Below are 18,130 nucleotides of genomic sequence, written 5' to 3'. Positions count from 1 at the left end.
AGGGAGAGGCATATGCAACGTACATTATACAAATAACCGGTTTCCAAAGACTCGGTGATTAATTATCTAATTTAGAAGCAAATAATAGTTTGAAATGTGAATTGTGGCGCCACCTGTCGGTCGAGATTCGGTACTAATTGGCTAGTAGCTTGGGCGTTTTGACGTAGATGGCGTTAATTTGGAGGGAAATTCAAAATTTCAGTTCAAAGATGAAATATCCATTGAATCTTAATTTTTAATCCGTTGACATACAATATCGTATTAGACTCGTGACGAAAATTTTGAACTGAATTTGAAGAACCTTATTGTTATTCATTTTTTAAAAATGTAAATTAAGTATTACTTTTCTATTATCGTAAACCTTTTTAGTAAACGTACGTATAGAATAAATATCCAAATTTTTTCTTTTCCTAATAAACTATTAACGATAAAACAGTTGTATCGATTATAGTTCAGAAATGAATCATAGTTAGTTAAGAGTTAATGAGTTCTCGTGATTTTTTAATCCAATAACCAGCATATCAAACTACAAACTTCGATCTTCAATTTTTTATCTCTGAAATTCGAGAAACTTCGAGTTCAACCTCAAAAGGATTCAAAAATCAGGGAACAATATTTTGCATCAGTTGGTACAATACAAAGTTTTTATTATTTGTTCTTCCTTTTCTTTTTCCAAGACAATTATCGTTATTAGGAAAAATCTATCGGCCATTTCCTGTTCGAAAAGTTCCGTTTCCTTGAATTATGACAATTTCCTTTACAACAAAATTTCTCAGTTAAAGGTCATTATATTTTCTGTGCGTTAGCTGCCTCCTGTGCATGCGCTGCCAAATGCGCGGCTTTCGCTTCCGCGACTTCCGGTGTGTCGACCACTCTACCATCGGGACCAAGGGGAGCACCATAGCCATATCTATAGGCATAGGGGATCGAAGAATACGCCAGAGCGCCGTATGGGTACAGTCCTAATTTTTTTGCAGCTTCCTGCAATTTAAAAGTTACGTTCAAAACAATCCAGTTACTTGATTACAGATACGTCTATATTGATTTAACCCTTTATGGGCCGAATTTTTGTTCACAATTATAATAAAATCTATGTAATACAAAATTAATAAATATCCACATATGAATACGAATTAACAATATATTTAATAATTTCAATAATTCCATCAAACGAATATATTTCGTAACTTTCAAGTTACAATGACGTTAAACTTTCATGCCTGAGCATATAAAAGTTTAAGTTAACTGATTACTTAATTTTATTCAATACTTCGAGTGCAAAATGAAATAAATCAAGAAGATGCCAATATACTGATATGTGACTTTAAAGTTACATGGGCCTACAGAGGGTTAACGTTCGTTTTTTATGAATCTAGAATGTTCCAAATATATGTGAAATTAATGCATGATAATGAAAGAGTGTTCTAGAAAGCGTGCGAGTGAGAAGAGCATCCGAGTATATAAATAGTGTGCACGTTGTTTGATTTGCGGCTTGTTTCATTGTGTTGCTGTGATGAAATAATTATACTGTTTCAAATAAAATTCTCTTTCTCCTAGATAATTGTTCTGTATTAAATTGAGCGGCGACTGAGCGACGCCGATGCAGTGCAAAGGATTAAGCAAGCGTAGTCATTAACTTATTAAGTCCCAGTCATCTATTAATATATCGCTCATTCTAAATTGTTATAGACAATTTATTTCTTAATAAATAATGTATCTAATGATTAGGATAAATATGAGTTAGTATTTAGAATGAATAAATTGAATCAAACGATATTTCCAGATAAAATTTATACTTCTTTTAAAGTTTTGAACATTTACAAAATGCTCTATGATTGCACTGTCGCGAGAAATTATTTATAAAATAGGAAATAACAAAGTTAAGATTTTTGCAACTTGCTATATATAATATGTTGAATATGTCAGATTTTTTCACTATTTTTCCAAGATACTATGGACACTCAGAATTTCATCTAAAAATTCAAGAAAAAAATTTCATGGGACACATTGCGTACCGATAATGAGAAATCTCGTTTTTATATAAAGACACTTAGCTATGGAACCTCGCTAATTACCACAGCATTGACAAAATATAAAATTTAATTCGAATTGATTATTTAAAATATATTATATAACAATATGATATCTGAGTTTTTCTATGTACAGCGATATAAGTTGACCTCAGTGAAAATTGCCATCACAATTCAGTTTCCTGAAAATTAGCCGGTACGCAATGAGTGAATGGATTGAACATACGCTTCATTATTTATAGTTCGAACGGCTTCGCTATTTTCCCGCGGCAATTACCAGCGCGTGAGCAGCAAGATGAGCAGCCTTCGCTTCGGCGACCTCAGGTGTATCGACGACCCGGCCGTCAGCGCCGATGGGCGCGCCGTAGGTAATCGCAGGTGTGTAAACGCGGGTCAAGACTGGCACGTGTGCATAACCCAGCGTGTTCCTGGCCGCCTCGTACGCCTGCCTAGCCAAATGAGCTGCTTTCGCTTGCGCCACTTCCGGCGTCTCCAACACTTGGCCGCCGTAGCCTATGGGGATGCCAAAGTAGCCGTAGGACACCACAGGAGCCAGATATCCTGGTTCAGCGACCGCCAGTCCACAGAACGTGAAGAAGATTATCTGCGAAGTGAAAGAAGTGTTTCTTTTGTGAGTCCTTCGTGGAGTTTTGGGGGATTGATTATTGGTGATGGCGACTTTGGATTTAGCGGGGTCTATTGAGTTGCGTGGATTTTGTGGTGTGTGGAATGTACGTTGATAATGAAGTTTGGAATGGGTTTGTAATAATCGTTTGATGATTATATGCTTGTATAGTAATTCAGGGAATTTTGAAGTTATTGGTGCATGTTATTGTTTAATGTACTAGGTAGGATAGATTGATGTGTTTTAGAGTTTTTAGTTTGCAAGTATTTAAACGATGACAAGGCAGCATCTCACAATTTTCATCTACCTTACCACTCAAAGTCTCAATTCTCATCTATCTCACCACCAAAAACCTCAATTCTCATCTATCTCACCACTCAAAGTCACAAAACTCTCAAAATCTCACAATTTTCATCTGCCTCACCACTCAAAGTCTTAATTCCCATCTACCTCACCACTCAAAGTCTCAATTCTCATCTATCTCATCACCCAAAACCTCACCTCTCATCTATCTCAAAACTCAAACCCACAAATCACTCAAAAATCCAATTCTCATCTATCCTACGACCCAAAACTTCACAATTTTCATCTATCTCACCACCGAGAACTTCACCTCTCATCTACCTCACAACTCAAACCCACAAATCACTCAAAACCTCACGATGTTCATCTACCTCATCACAAATCTCACCTCTCATCTACCTCACCACAAAGTCTAAATTCTCATCCATGTCACCAGCCAAATCCACAACTCAAACCCACAGATCACTCAAAATCTCCCGATTCCCATCTACCTCGCCGCTGAGACTCCCGATATCCCCAAATCCGCCGCCTGCACTGTCCATTACTTACGAGACACTTCATGGTGCATCCGAAGAGCGCTGCTGCGTGATTGGCCAGGACTCGCCCTAAGGGGTACACGAACTTTTATGTCGTACCCTTACCAAGCACGCATCTCCTTTTATATATGTGCGGCTGGTAGGGAGTCGACGACCCGTAGGAGGGGACCACACCCTGCACCAACTGCAGCTGAGGTGCTGACATTGACATTACGTCTGCCTGGGCCCTGTCGCTTCTCCTCGCGGCACTTGTCACTCAAAAGGTCCCGCGCGGCTTCGAGGTCAGGTGCACGCTACCACGCTTCCCCGTTCATCCTTTTTCACCGGGCTCGACGAAAAACTGGTCGACGCTCGCGGAATAATTGCTGGCGTCGAAAAAGAAGCCAGCTCCGGGATTCCTCGAGGCGATCTAACAATATGTTGCGGAAGGTCCGAAGGTCGGAAACCAATACGGTTAAATCCTGAACACGGAAATTGAGGAAATTCGTGTTTTTCAAGCTATTTGTAGCTTAAATATTCTCAGACGATATAAAAAGCAAGGTTTTCTGAGCTAGACGGAACGAGTAAAGTCTTTAATAACTAAGAAGGACGGTGTTTATTAAATTGAAATTTATGAAAATTAGTAATTGTCCAAACATGGACGTATTTTCCTTTGAACACATCTATTCATTTCAATGCTCGGCTTTAGGTGATTGTTTTAGTGTCACTTGTGGAGTATTTTGTGAGTGTTTTAGTAACTGATTGTTTATGTTGATGAGAGTTGTTTAGTGAATATGAGATGAATGAGTTGTTTAGAATTTCTGTTGCAGTTTTCGATAACTGTATTATTACAATATTTGATTTGAAATGCGTTTTAAAAAATGGATAGTTCGTAGAAAGCAGTACAAACGATTCTTCGTACTAATAATATTGGAGACAACGTAATAATATAATCTATTTGAGAGATATCTTGACAAACAAGCACACCTGTGGAAAAAACTGATGTCGAGGTACTATACTTAGCAGCAGTTAACCTTTAATTTTCGTAATGTGAGTCGAATTTTGAGGTTTCGTCCATTGTACACCGGTTCGTCCATCATCGAGGCAGCGAAAAAGGAAACGAGCAGGTCCATAAAACGGACCAAATCACGAATACGTTTCGCAGAATCGCAATTTCATCGAAACTTTACTGCTAAATGATTTCTCAATTATTCTGAGAGAACGGCCTCGACGCACGCCTCGCGCCTCCCATGGACGAATTGCAATTAACGTAAACGAGAGGGGAAAAAGTGGAGGAACGTTGGCACACCGATTCGAACGAAGGTTGTCGCGTCTCCTTGGAACAATCAATCCTCGGTGATTGACTGTGGCGAATCGTTTGTTACACACTTACTAGTGGGTTCTGCTGAAAGCAGCTTTTTCTGTGTACCATCGCGAAACAGGGATCCTTCGAATTCTGAAAGGGTTCAACGTACTTAACTCTAAAACTACCGAGCAGTGAAACGGACTTTTTGAGATTTCTTTATAGAAACTCGAGGAGTGCATATATTAAAACTTGAATTGATTTATTATTGAATTTTTCTGAGAGACATTCGTTATCTATTGAATAATTGATTTTCAAAATTAATCAACTATACTGTCAAAAAAGTTTTTTTAACGAAAATTTAAGAATCCAATTTTTTAAAGCTTCAATTGATTTACAATTGAGTTTGGGTGTTGTTAAATCAGTTTCTTTAACACTGTTTCTACCGAAACTATCAAAAGACAGCTTTCAAAATTTTAATTTGACTTTTCTAATAACAATGGTAAAATTCACTGTAGGAAATATCCAAAATTCAATAGAAGAAGAATAAGTAAACTGAATAAATGTTGTGAAAGATAACTTTTATTTTCATTATGAATCTACGTTTCTTAAATATTAATCGCAATAAACATGTTGCCAACTTTAATTTTTTCCAAGTTTCTTTTACGAATGGGAACTTTATCAAGAATTAGACTATGTAAATATTGCAAAGTGAGAAATTCAGTAATTTTTGAAACAGAAAGATGTTATTCCCAGATGAAAGTTGCACAAAAAGTTGCACAGAATGCGAGAGAACAATGAAAGCAGTGGAGATTTCAGTTACACAAATTCCACAGTAGAAAAAGTGCAACAGTATTGCGTGGATCCCGTGAAACTTGTCCAGAAATAATTCCCAGCTGCTTTGCAAAACCTGAACGAAAGAATAGGCGTCACGCATGTATGCGCCCGACCACGCATGAGCCTCTTTCTTGCCGAAGGTCTGGATTTTTTCATATTTTCAATCGAGAGAATCGCTCGGCCAGTTGCAAAACCATCATTAGCGGCTAAACTGTTGCCTCGATTCAGATATTTCATGTTGAGTCGAATGCATCGAAAAACTTCATGTTTCTTCTACCATTGAGAGTGAATTCTCTCAGTTCAGTGACTCGAAGACACGGATGTATCACTTCACACTCTTCAATCATGCAAAGCGAAACCTACAAAATTCCAAACCGATATTTTACAAACTAACCACTATCAAAAATTCCCATACACTCTCCAACCACTCAGCAACAAACCTACAGAATTCCAAATCGATATTTTACAGACTAACAAAAAAAAAAATTTCCTACACATTCTCCAATCATACAACAACAAACCCACAATACTCCAAATCGATGTTTTACAAATTAACCACAAAGAAAAATCCCCACACAATCTCCAATAATACAAAATCAAACCCACAAAATACCAAATCAATATTTTACAGATTAACCGCAAAGAAAAATCCTCACACAAGCTCCAATCGTACAAAATCAAACCCACAAAATACCAAATCAATATTTTACAAATTAGCCACAAAGAAAAATTTTCAACCAAGCTCCAATCATACAAAATTAAATCCACAAAATACCAAATCAGTATTTTATAAATTAACCACAAAGAAAAATTTTCAACCAAGCTCCAATCATACAAAATTAAATCCATAAAATACCAAATCAGTATTTTACAAATTAACCAGAAAGAAAGATTCCCACACACCCTCCAATCATACAACAACAAACACACAAAATTCCAAACCGATATTTTACAAACTAACCACAACCGAAAATTCCCATACACTCTTCAATCATTCAGAATCAAACGCACAAAATACAAAAAATCAATATTTTAAAGATCATCCACAAAAAAGATTCCTAAAGACAGGCTCGTTTGCGTTCGTTCGCGCCAGGTATGCCAGGTATCCGAGGAATGGCCAGAAAATCGTGTCGCGTGTCGCCTCCGCCACGTGGGCGGCTTAATAATGCTCAGATCGCGGCGATACGGTGCCCGAACAAAAGCCCTTTCCACGGGATTCCAAGTAATCTCGGCACGCCCGTCGGCGCATTGTCTTTGACTCCGGTTATCTCGCGTCGCGCACGGTTTAAGGACCGTGCTAAACGATCATCAGTCTCAGTATTAATTGGCGCTCCGTTGCGTGGGCCGCGGCGCCATTTCTCGGCCCAGATGGCTGCTAAAAGGGAAACTTTGAATTATGAACGGTTGTTATAATGAGTAGTGCTAAAAACTTGTGTGTTTCTATTGGGTCATCCTTTAAATAACGGGGTTTCTTGTGTTTCTTTTATTTTTATGATAAAGATAAACAATGGTTTCGTAAAAGTAATTATAATGTGAAGGGAATTTATAGGTAGTGATGGAGGATATGTTTTAAGTTGAAGATATGTTTGGAAATAATAGAGATTTAAAACTTCGTCGTATTTATGGTAATAAAGATAGACGATAATTCAATTAATAGCTTTCTTAATAAACAGTTTTAACAGACAAGCTCGAGATGACAAGATCGACTTCCTTCTTCCTGATGAAGGACCATTCCTTGAGCCTTTGCAGGACGATTCCCATAAATAATGCACACATTTACATTTAAATAATAAAGAAAAACAATAATTTAATTCAACAACTTCCTTAGGAAACATTTTTAACAAACAAAATCCCGATAACAAGATTGACTTCCTTCTTCCTGATGAAGGACCATTCCTTGAGCCTTTGCAGGACGATTCCCATAAATAATGCACACATTTACATTTAAATAATAAAGAAAAACAATAATTTAATTTAACAACTTCCTTAGGAAACATTTTTAACAAACAAAATCCCGATAACAAGATCGACTTCCTCCTTTCTGATGTAGGATCGTTCCTCGAGCGTTTGCAGGATGATTCTCATAATTAATGTACAAATTTACGTTAAAATAATAAAGAAAAACAATAATTTAATTTTACAACTTCCTTAGGAAACATTTTTAACAGACAAAATCCCGATAACAAGATCGACTTCCTTCTTACTGATGCAGGATCACTTCTCGTGTGTTTTCAGGGTAATTCTCTTAATTAATTTAAAAATCTACATTAAATTAATAAAGAAAAACAATAATTTAATTTAACAACTTCCTTAGGAAACATTTTGAACAAACAAAACCCCGGTAACAAGATCGACTTCCTTCTTCCTGATGCAGGATCATTCCTCGAGCGTTCGCAGGACGATTAGGCGTGTCAGTGACCCGGTACAAATTGCGCTCGCCACGAGGCCAGGGACGGTTGTCGACAGGGAATGCCTATTGTACTTATATACGTGTTATATGTATCGGGCATCGACATTTACTCGATTATTTACGGCGTTATTCGCCGGTAGCGGATACTATGACGGACGAGATTGCACTTGAGTGACATTTGCGGGACAGCCGAGGCAACAGGAGCAGCGCTTCTGTTTCTCATAGCTGAAAGGGTTGCAAGATAATTGGCATAGTTGATTCTTGTTGTTCGATCACCTCGTGCTGAGTAACGATCATTCATAATTCATTGCAGCGAAATATTCTAATAATTCATATAAGTCATCTGTAATTGGATGATTCATTCGGATGGCTCGTCATTATTCAAATTGCCTATTATTGGCTTCAATAAGTTTTTAGAGTGACTCATATTTATTTGAATATTTTATGGGAGAGACACAGCTTTATATCATTTATGGGAATAATTTGCTTTTGTTTATTTCTGTAATTAGATTTCTGTTTATTCGAGTGACGTAATTTGATGATAGTAGCAGTGATTCGTATTAGGTTCATTTATATAAATTTGTTTCTTAATTCCTGTGAATTTGTTTATTTTTACTGTAATAATTTATCTGTATTTATTTGAATAAAAATGCTGATGATTTGTTGATTAAAATGTAATTATTCCAATTGTCAAATTATAAGTACGTCATTTAATTATAATAATTTATTTATTTATCATTCTCAGAAATTGTTTACTGAGATTAGAATTCAGTATCCTATTATAAATCTTGAAACGTCTCCAAACCAATTTAAATAATCACTTCCAAATCAAATCTTTTGAACGAATAAACAAAATCCAAGGTTGATTATTTAATATCCTGGTTGACAATAATTTCTTCCCGACGATAAAGATTAATTGATCTTTCCACTTAATGTCAAGAAGTCGACGCAGCTCTTGTTTTGTTCCATTACGTTCGCCACGGTTACGTCTACCACACATTTCATCGGTGAAAAAGCGTAGCTAGAAATTCCGTCGTCATGGTCCCCGAATTCTCTCGTTTTCCGTCATCCGTGCGTGAAACGTCCGATTTACATAGTCTGCTGGTTACAATTGCTTAATACTGCACCACACGTTTCGACAAACCTTTACCAATGTTCTACTGTTTTTTCGTTTTAATTCGCATTCCTGGAAACTGATATTTTTTTCACGATACTTACCCAATACTCGCCACAATGCACAGAGGACTTATCTTTAATTTTACGGATTATTTCAATAATCGAATTAATTAATATTTTTGATAATTTGATAATTTGATAATCTGATAATCTGATAATCTGATAATCTGGTAATTGGATAATTTGGTAATTTGGTAATTTGGTAATTTGGTAATTTTGTAATTTGATACTTTCTTAATTTGGTAATTTTATAATTTGATACTTTCGTAATTGGGTAATTTGAGAATCTGGTAATCTGGTAATTAACTTAACTGTATTTAAGATAATATTAAGAAAATTAGTTTTGATATCTGTAACAGTGAATAGTGTCGAAATAAAATGGAAAAGTATCGAAAGGAACTGAAACAAATGACAGAAATTCATTTCGTTTTCTGGAGCACACGATCATCGAATTCGCTGGATTACGAATTATACCGCGGAATTATTACACTGTAACGAACTTGTCCCAATTAGGTGGTAGGTGCTCGTTAGAAATGATTGTTCGGATGTCATTGTTCACGGTGTTTCGCAAAATGTAATTGCTCCGGGGCTTATTAAGAACTCGGGCGTAGCGATACGTGACGGAATCCTGTTGAATTTGCATTGAAAATGATATTCGTTGATCTTTGGGAATATTACCATGTTTGTAACATGTGAAATCACAGTAGTAATGATGTTTACAATTCTTCTCCATTAATTCAGTTTTATAGATTAAAAAGAGAATAAAAGTTTCATTAATTTTCAATCTTATAGTTCTTCTCCTCATTAAGCTGTCAAGGGTTATTTCATTGTTAATAAATTCTAGGAGAAAAACGGTTGTACATTCAGTGTAAAAATTTATTACTATGAATTATTTACTATTAAATATTTAAATTTATTACTATTTAAATATTATTTTTGTCGACACAAATATTTATGACAATTGTTACACTATAAGGTTACAGTAATAATTTCTTTGGCACTTCAGTAGCGAATAATATAAAATAATATTTCATATTAATATAATATATACATTTTGAACTATCAACGTCATCTTCTTGCAGATCACAACTTAAGAAAAAATCCTTTGTTTAAAAGCAACCCCTTCTAGGAAATTTGTTTCAACCCTAAACCAAATTGAATTAATATATAAATAATGTAAAAAGGTATTTCATAATATTATATACTCAATTAACAAAGCAGACAGTCCAACAGTTGAGTCCAACTCAACCCCCAAATCACTAAAACAAATTCCATAAACATAAATCAATAGCATAAATAAATAAAATAAAAGAAACCATTTCACAATATTAGATTTTGAATTGACAAATCCTTCAACAAAAAATCCACTAATCCCTAAGTTATCAAATCAAAATCTATAAATCCAAATCAACAAAATAAACAAATACTTCACAATATTATATTCCAAATTAACAAATCTTCCACCCAAACACAATACCTTAAATATCCCCAAGAATCTAGCTAAATCTCCTAATCTATAAATGACCAAATCAAAATCCATAAATACAAATCAACAAAACAGAAAGCTACTTCGCAATATTATATTCAAAATTGACAAATCCTCCATCTACACACAATCCCCAAGAATCTAGCTAAATTCCCTAATCCCTAGATTACCAGATAAAAATCTATAAATCCAAATCAACAAAACAGAAAGCTACTTCATAATATTACATTCCAAATTGACAAATCCTCCATCTACACACAATCCCTACACAATCCCCAATAATCTCAGCCAACCACGAAACCACCAAATGACAAACATCACCAAACGAGCCCAATCCTTTTTCCATCGAACCAAGCAATCCCCGTCGCCCGGGTTTCCATCATTGACGCAACCAGCGAGCATTTCGCCTCGGCCGTTCCGTTTTCTTCCACGTTCCACGTCCCTCGTTCGCCATTTTCCCTTCCACCGACCCCCACCCTTAACGGTCTCCCCGCGTTGCCAAATAGAAATGCCTGCCCCCTGCACCCCCCTCCCTGGCCGTAGTGCCACCTGCCCACCCCGTGCGCTCATTATGTGCAAAATCAAGCGGGATCACGCGTGCGTGTGCGTGTAGATATTCGAACCGCGGCGTGGCCGTTGTTTACACCGGCGTCGAAGTGGGCGCCTCGTATTGTTCCACGACTATATAAGGTGTACCCGGTTCATTCGGCCGGCAGAACCATCACGGCTCCGCGGATCCTATAAGCGAACATGAGGTCCCTCGTGAGTACCTGGAAAGACACTTGGACACTTCTGGTGTTCCGCTAGATGGCTGCTTCTGATAAGAATCGTCGTTTGGTTTGGTTTGGTTTGGTTTGATTTGGTTCGGGCTTGTTTACGTTGGAGAATGGTGGCTCTGGTACGAGTTTGTTGGAGACACTGGGATTGTTGTTTGAGATTAACGTTGTATAATTTTGTTTGAGATTCTGGAGGTTTGGTTCTGTTTGGAAGAGTTTGTGAGGGGAGTTTTGTTTGAGGTTTTGGACTTTTGGAGTTTGTCGGTGATAGTTTGTTGAACTCTTGTTGGGAGTTTGGATGTTTGAGTTTTGTTAGGATTGTTAGATTTGGGAGTCATTTGGGAAGTTTGTTGTGTGTGTTTGTTTTTAAGGGGAAATGTTGGTAAAAGTAGATTTTGTTTTTGAATAACGGGTATTGAAATGGGTTAGATTCTAATCTTTAAACTATTAAATATTCACAGTGCTAAAAAGGATAATTTTCCAAACGATTAATCAATCTCTCAAAGTCCACTCATTACATTAAATTTAATTTTCCAAATTCTAGTGCCACTTACACTTTTATCAGTTCTACCTTCCACTTTCCAAAGACAGCTTTCCCAAAGGAATAAATAACAAATCCACACTTAACAAAACAGTTGCTTCAAACAGCAAACGAACAATTCAAACTCATTAATCCTTACACATCTAATTCTGAATGTCTCCAACCAAATCCCAACAATTCACATTTATTAATCCTTACACATCTAATTCTCAATATCCCCAACCAAACTCCACAAACCCACTAACAAGCACACAACACCAGCCACCAACAAAACCCTCAACTTCAGACAACTGTTCCAGCTTCTCATCTCGTGCCTCGTGCTCTCGGCGAAAGCCCTACCCGGCTACGCGCCCTACCCCGTCTACGGCGCAGCGTACCACGGCCCTCCTGCGCCGCTAGCCCACGACGGCCGCGTGGTAGACACGCCGGAAGTGGCTCACGCTAAGGCAGCGCACCTGGCGGCGCACGCTGCGGAAGCGGCGAAAGCTTCTCCCTACGCGCCGGACTACAACGACGAATACAGCGCGCCCTACGCAACAGCGCCATTGCAAGTAGCGTACCATGGACCACCAGCGCCACTAGCCCACGACGGAAGAGTGGTCGACACGGCGGAAGTGGCCCATGCGAAGGCAGCCCACTTGGCAGCCCATGCCGAGCAAATTTCGAAAATCTCTCATCTGGCTTACTCGGATCCCTATGCTCAGCCACACTGGTGAAGATCGTTAAGAGGATCGATGATCGCGCATGGTGTCAGCCCTAGCACCAGGAAATTCGAAGGAAATTTGGAAAAATTCGTTTCAATTGCGTAACCTTGTCCGATGAATTTTGTGACTTGTGGGATAACTTAGAGTAGTTTCGCTAGTGTCTGGATGGCAGTTAGAAGACTGTTCAAGGTTATTTTTAACATTAATATTGTAGCGTGACCTTGAAGGTTTCACTGATTCTGTTAGAGATTATAGCATAGGGACTGTAGTGTTCTTGGATTTTTCTGGTTCTAGAGTTGACGGTAACTTGTACCTCATATTCTGGGAACGTGTTTCTGACGATCTCGCATCTGGTTGGCGGATCGGTTCGTTATCATTTATTTTTTTGTATTTATGTAACATTGCGTACCGCTATGGGTTTATTCTGTAGGTAGAGATTCTGCATGATGGATGCGTTGGGAGTGGGCGATGTATTTTGTTGAGATTTTGATATTAAAGTGGTTGCAATTATTTAAGGAAACAATGTTTATTCGTTTCTCTTTCTTCCTCTGCCTGTTCTGTGTGAATTCTTTCCTTGATCCTTTTTTTTTATTCCATTGAAGTTTAAATAAATATGGAAGTATAATAGTATATGGGAAACTCATTTTTAATAACAGTTTTTGTGAAATTTTAATTAGTTTTAAATACTCTTTTCAGATTTACTTATTTATTATATTTAAGAGAATACTGCTGAATTAAGATTGATTTATTCATAAAATTCAGGTATCATGATTTTAATCGGCTTCATTTATTTTTGAGATTTCACTGGTTCGAATAAATTCCTAAATGTCACGTGCTGTATGTAGATTCGATACGATTGTTAGTGACCAGCTAGTTCTGTGGTTGTTATCGAAGCGTTGGCGACAAGCTCGCGGTCCCGTTCAGGTCAACGCGCGAACAATGCGCGAGGTGGTCTTTGAACCAGGATAACTGTCGCAACGTTGCTTATTTCAATGAGAAATCGTTGAATGCACCACTTGCATCGACGTCTGACAGTATTGCTTGATGAAAATCGAGTTCGATTAGCTCAGGCATTTAAAGAAATTCAGCTGAACCTGATTGAATTATCTTTCACGGTGATCTCAGTGGTAGTAACGATGAAATGTTTGCTTTAGTTGCCCTAATTAATTACGTCTGTATTAATATCAAATTCAATATTCACATTTACTTCTTAGTATACCGTGCCATTTCAGAAATTTGTTACTTCTTCTTTAAAAAATCTGTATTTGTAAATTGAAGTCGAATTTTTATTAAAATGATTCTTTTAAAGTATGCCAACGTGGATATATTTTCAATTTCTGATATATTTTAAATTATGTATAATAAAATATAGTTACATTAAAATGATTGCAAAAATAATATTTTTAATGAGGTTTGTGATGAATTTTTTTAAAATACCGTTATCCTTGTTTGTTTAAATAATACTGTATTAGTGTGAAATTATTTCTCTTTCGATACTATATACTATATACTATATAAGAATGTAAGTTAATAGTCATAGTCACGTGGACAAAGAACTCCACGAGCTATTTTATCGAATTTCGAATCGGAAAAAACTGTCTTTATCGCGCTATGAATTTTATTACATTCCGAAGGATTTAAAAAGTCTCGTTAATGTTCACTAAATATTTCGCTGTGTCCAGGGCGGGTGGCGTAAAATGCTGTAAGTTCATAAAACTCGTGGTCTAATACCAATGAGGTACTTTACATGAATCGCCTTGCATCACCTGTTTCTTTACGGTAGCATAACACCGATTTATCGCTTGATTGATCAAGACTATTTCTACGTTATTCTGCGTGCAAGGTCGATGTCATGACTTCTCGATTCCAGATATTATTAAAGCACCAAACTGTTGAAGAAAGTATAGTAATAATGATAATAAAGAATATTGCTTCAAACCATTCAGATTTTTATTACAAAACCTACTCAAATTCAAATATCCTTAATTATTTTCTTAAGAAATGAATTACTTAACCAGTTCCGCATTTTGGGAAATGTGTGTAGTTGTTCAGTGTAATATAGTATGACGTATAAATATATTATATTGTAATCTAATATATGTAATGTAGTATAATGTAGTAAAATATGGCAAAATATAGTAAAATATTATGAAATATAGTGAAGTATAGTAAAATAGAGTAAAATGTAATAAAACATAATAAAATATAACGAAGTATAGTAAAATATAGTAAAATGTAATAAAATATAATAAAATATAATAAAGTATAGTAAAATATGGTAAAATATAATAAAGTATAGTAAGATATAATAAAGTATAGTAAAATATAATACAATATAGTGAAGTATAGTAAAATATAGTAAAATGTAATAAAATATAGTAAAATATAGTAAAGTATAGTAAAATATAATAAAATATACTGAAGTATGGTAAAATATAGTAAAATATAGTAAAATATAGTGAAATATACTATAATATAGCATAATCTAACATAACATAATATAACACAATATAATGCAACATCAAACAATATCAAACAATCCCTCACAGCACCCTAAAAATCCCATAACACCCTAAGCGCAACATAAACCGAGAACTCCGCGTTAAAAATCCCAATAAAAACCAATTATACAACATAACAATAAACTCAAATAAATCATAAATACGATCCAGCAATATTTTCGTCAGCAAGCATTACGATCCAAGGAACAGGGCACCGGTCCCGCCCATTGCAGAACTCTAGGCCCCGATAAATACCGAGGACGTCGGAATTGCATCCGCGATGACGTGCGTCCACGCTCCGCGTGTCGCATAGCTCCGCTGGAAGGTGAGTTTTATTCCTGACGAGGTTACGGGACACGCGGTGTCATTGTTAATGCCTGGTAAATGTTACGGGGCAGGGCAGGCTAGCCTTAAACAGAGCATTTTCCTTGGGTGTGGTTATACCCCGTTTGCTAGCCGCAGAAAGGGGTGGGGCGCATGCAGACCGATCGATCCTGGGCCCCATACCCCTATAAATTGGACGATCCACGATACTGGAAGCCGTAATGCGAATCTAAACCTCTATCAATAGTCGCTGGATCGACGCACCGCGAGGAGGTTCGACAAGATGATGCACTATCTCGTGAGTACACATACTGTTTCACTATGTTCTCTTATCAATCCAATGATTTCCCTTCTGTTGAAATAATACTCTTTATCCGGGATCGTTCGATATACTTTCCATTGTAAAATCGGCGAGATTTGACATCGTTTGACAGTATTTGATCGCGTTTGATTATGTTCGAGCACATGTTTCTTTGGTTTTATGGAGCAACGATGGACTTATTTGGATATATTTTTGAATATTGAGAGTTCTTGTGATGGAATCTTTAGAGGTGTTTGGTTTGTTGATCGGAAAAGTATGTTTGAGTTTTAGTACGTTATTCCTTTTTATTCATTTCACTGGTTCTTTGCATTGCATCATAGATTATTTTGTTCGTTGAGAGATAAGTTTCTTGCTTCGTTGCCTATTGCTAAGTGAAGTTAACTTCAGAGTGAAGCGTGAATGAGTTTCTCAGTTTGAAGATATGTGCATGTATTAATAGTCAGGTATTTCTGCGTAGGTACTTTTCTCGGTCACCCTAAACGTAGTCCTTTGTGCGCCACAATGGTACGGAGGCGGTCATCCTGGGGCATACGGCGGCCACGCAGCACCAGCGCCGTTGGGCCCAGACGGCAGAGTAGTAGACACGCCGGAAGTGGCGCAGCTGAAGGCTGCTCATTTGGCTGCTTTGGCTGACGCTAATGCTAGGGCGCCGAAAGGACCTACCGGTGCTGGCCCATATCCTGGCCCTCCTGGGTACGCTCCTGGAAACTATGCACACTACAGGTTTTGATTTTATCATTTTAATAATGTTTAGAGCTAACTTTGAAAGTCTCGTGGTTGAACATTGAAGTAATTGAAATGTTGAATGATTGAGAAGTTAAGTAATTGGAAAGCTGAATGGAAAAGTGGAATTGTTGAAGATCTAAGTAGTTGAGGAGTTTTTCAATTGGAAATTCAAGTAGTTGAGAAGTTAGTTTAAGAGTTAAATGGTTGAAAAATGAAATAGGTGATAATTCAATAGTTCAATAGTTAATAGTTGATGATTGATAGGAAGTTAAATAACCACAAAGTCAAATGATTGAAAATAAACAGCTGGTAATTGAATAGTTCAGTATTTAATAGTTGATGATTGATAAAAAGTTAATAGCCACAAAGTCAAATGATTGAAACATTAAACAGCTGGTAATTGAATAGTTCAGTAGTTAATAGTTGATGACTGATAGAACGTTAAATAGCCACGAAGTTAAATAATTAAAAACTTGAACAACCACAAAGTAAAATAATCAAAAACCTAAATATGTAAACCCTAAACTATCCAAAATGTTTAATCAGTAAGACAAACTAGCCTTTCTCTGAACTCAAGCATCAAATTAAAATTATAAAATAACTTTCCGCCTCAATTTTTCAATTCTCCAATCGCACATCTCACTTTCTTGCTAATCAATTTTCATTCTGAAATTTCAGTGGCCCGCCAGCTCCACTGGGCCCAGACGGCCGAGTGGTAGACACACCGGAAGTGCAGCAAGCCAAGGCCGTCCATTTCTCCCTCTACAACTCCGAGGCGCAACGGGGCCCGGGAGTCCCACCAGGCCCACCAGGCCCAGCCCCATCATGGAACCCGTCGGGCGCCTACAATCCACCCAATCCATGGGGCCAGCAGAACAACTGGAATCACTACTAGGCGACTAATCCCTCCAGAATATCGGAAATTCATTACTCACACTGCAATCGATGCTCTCAGAGGATTCCGTCCTCTTCAAACATCACGTTCGATCTACCTCTGAACACCAAGTCTACCAATAATCGACGTAACGATTTTACCAAGTTATTTAATTTACTCTCTTCTCCTTAAATCAGACAAACTACTAGATCTCTATCCTTCGGTTGGTCAGAAAGTGTTTCGGTAAATTTTATTCTTCGCGTTCTATATAATTATTAGATAGTGTATATTATGCATTTGTAACAAATAAGTGCATAGCAGATGAAGCAGTGAATATAAAGGATATAAAGTAATTACTAATAAACATATTTTATTTGTTACTTTATTTTCAAGCTATTAAGACTTTTAGGGAAATTAGGTTCTGCTAATCACTGGCTTCTCTGTGTCAGACAATTTTATTCTACACAATCCACTGTCTAATAATTATTCCTCCTCTGCTTTATTTTTATTTGACGACTGTTCTATTCCTTTATTGAAGTATGTAAGTGCAGAAGAAAATTCGAAGACTTTTTGGCCAACCAAGTCGCTTCAACTTGTTCGTTTTACTATAAACATTTCCGACCGCTGTCCCGCATACTTTCTCCTATCGCGACGGTTTCTTGTCGCGTTCTAGCTAC

General features: G+C 37.0%; 1 protein-coding gene across 1 annotated transcript; it reads left to right on the top strand.

Annotated features, from left to right (window-relative positions):
* The first annotated feature begins 2,415 nt into the window (after nt 1–2,415).
* On the top strand, nt 2,416–17,474 carry LOC116426072 (uncharacterized). The gene is made up of 6 exons (XM_076364937.1): nt 2,416–2,661; nt 12,302–12,714; nt 12,921–12,933; nt 15,779–15,829; nt 16,311–16,576; nt 17,258–17,474. Exons 1-6 carry the CDS (start codon nt 2,488–2,490, stop codon nt 17,472–17,474), a joined length of 1,134 nt encoding a protein of 377 aa, XP_076221052.1. The 5' UTR covers nt 2,416–2,487.
* The last annotated feature ends 656 nt before the right edge of the window (nt 17,475–18,130 follow it).

The sequence above is a fragment of the Nomia melanderi genome, chromosome 2 (genome assembly GCF_051020985.1).
Source record: "Nomia melanderi isolate GNS246 chromosome 2, iyNomMela1, whole genome shotgun sequence".
Classification (NCBI taxonomy): domain Eukaryota; kingdom Metazoa; phylum Arthropoda; class Insecta; order Hymenoptera; family Halictidae; genus Nomia; species Nomia melanderi.
The sequence above is the reverse complement of the archived record's forward strand: the minus strand, read 5'-3'. Positions and strand labels throughout refer to the sequence as shown.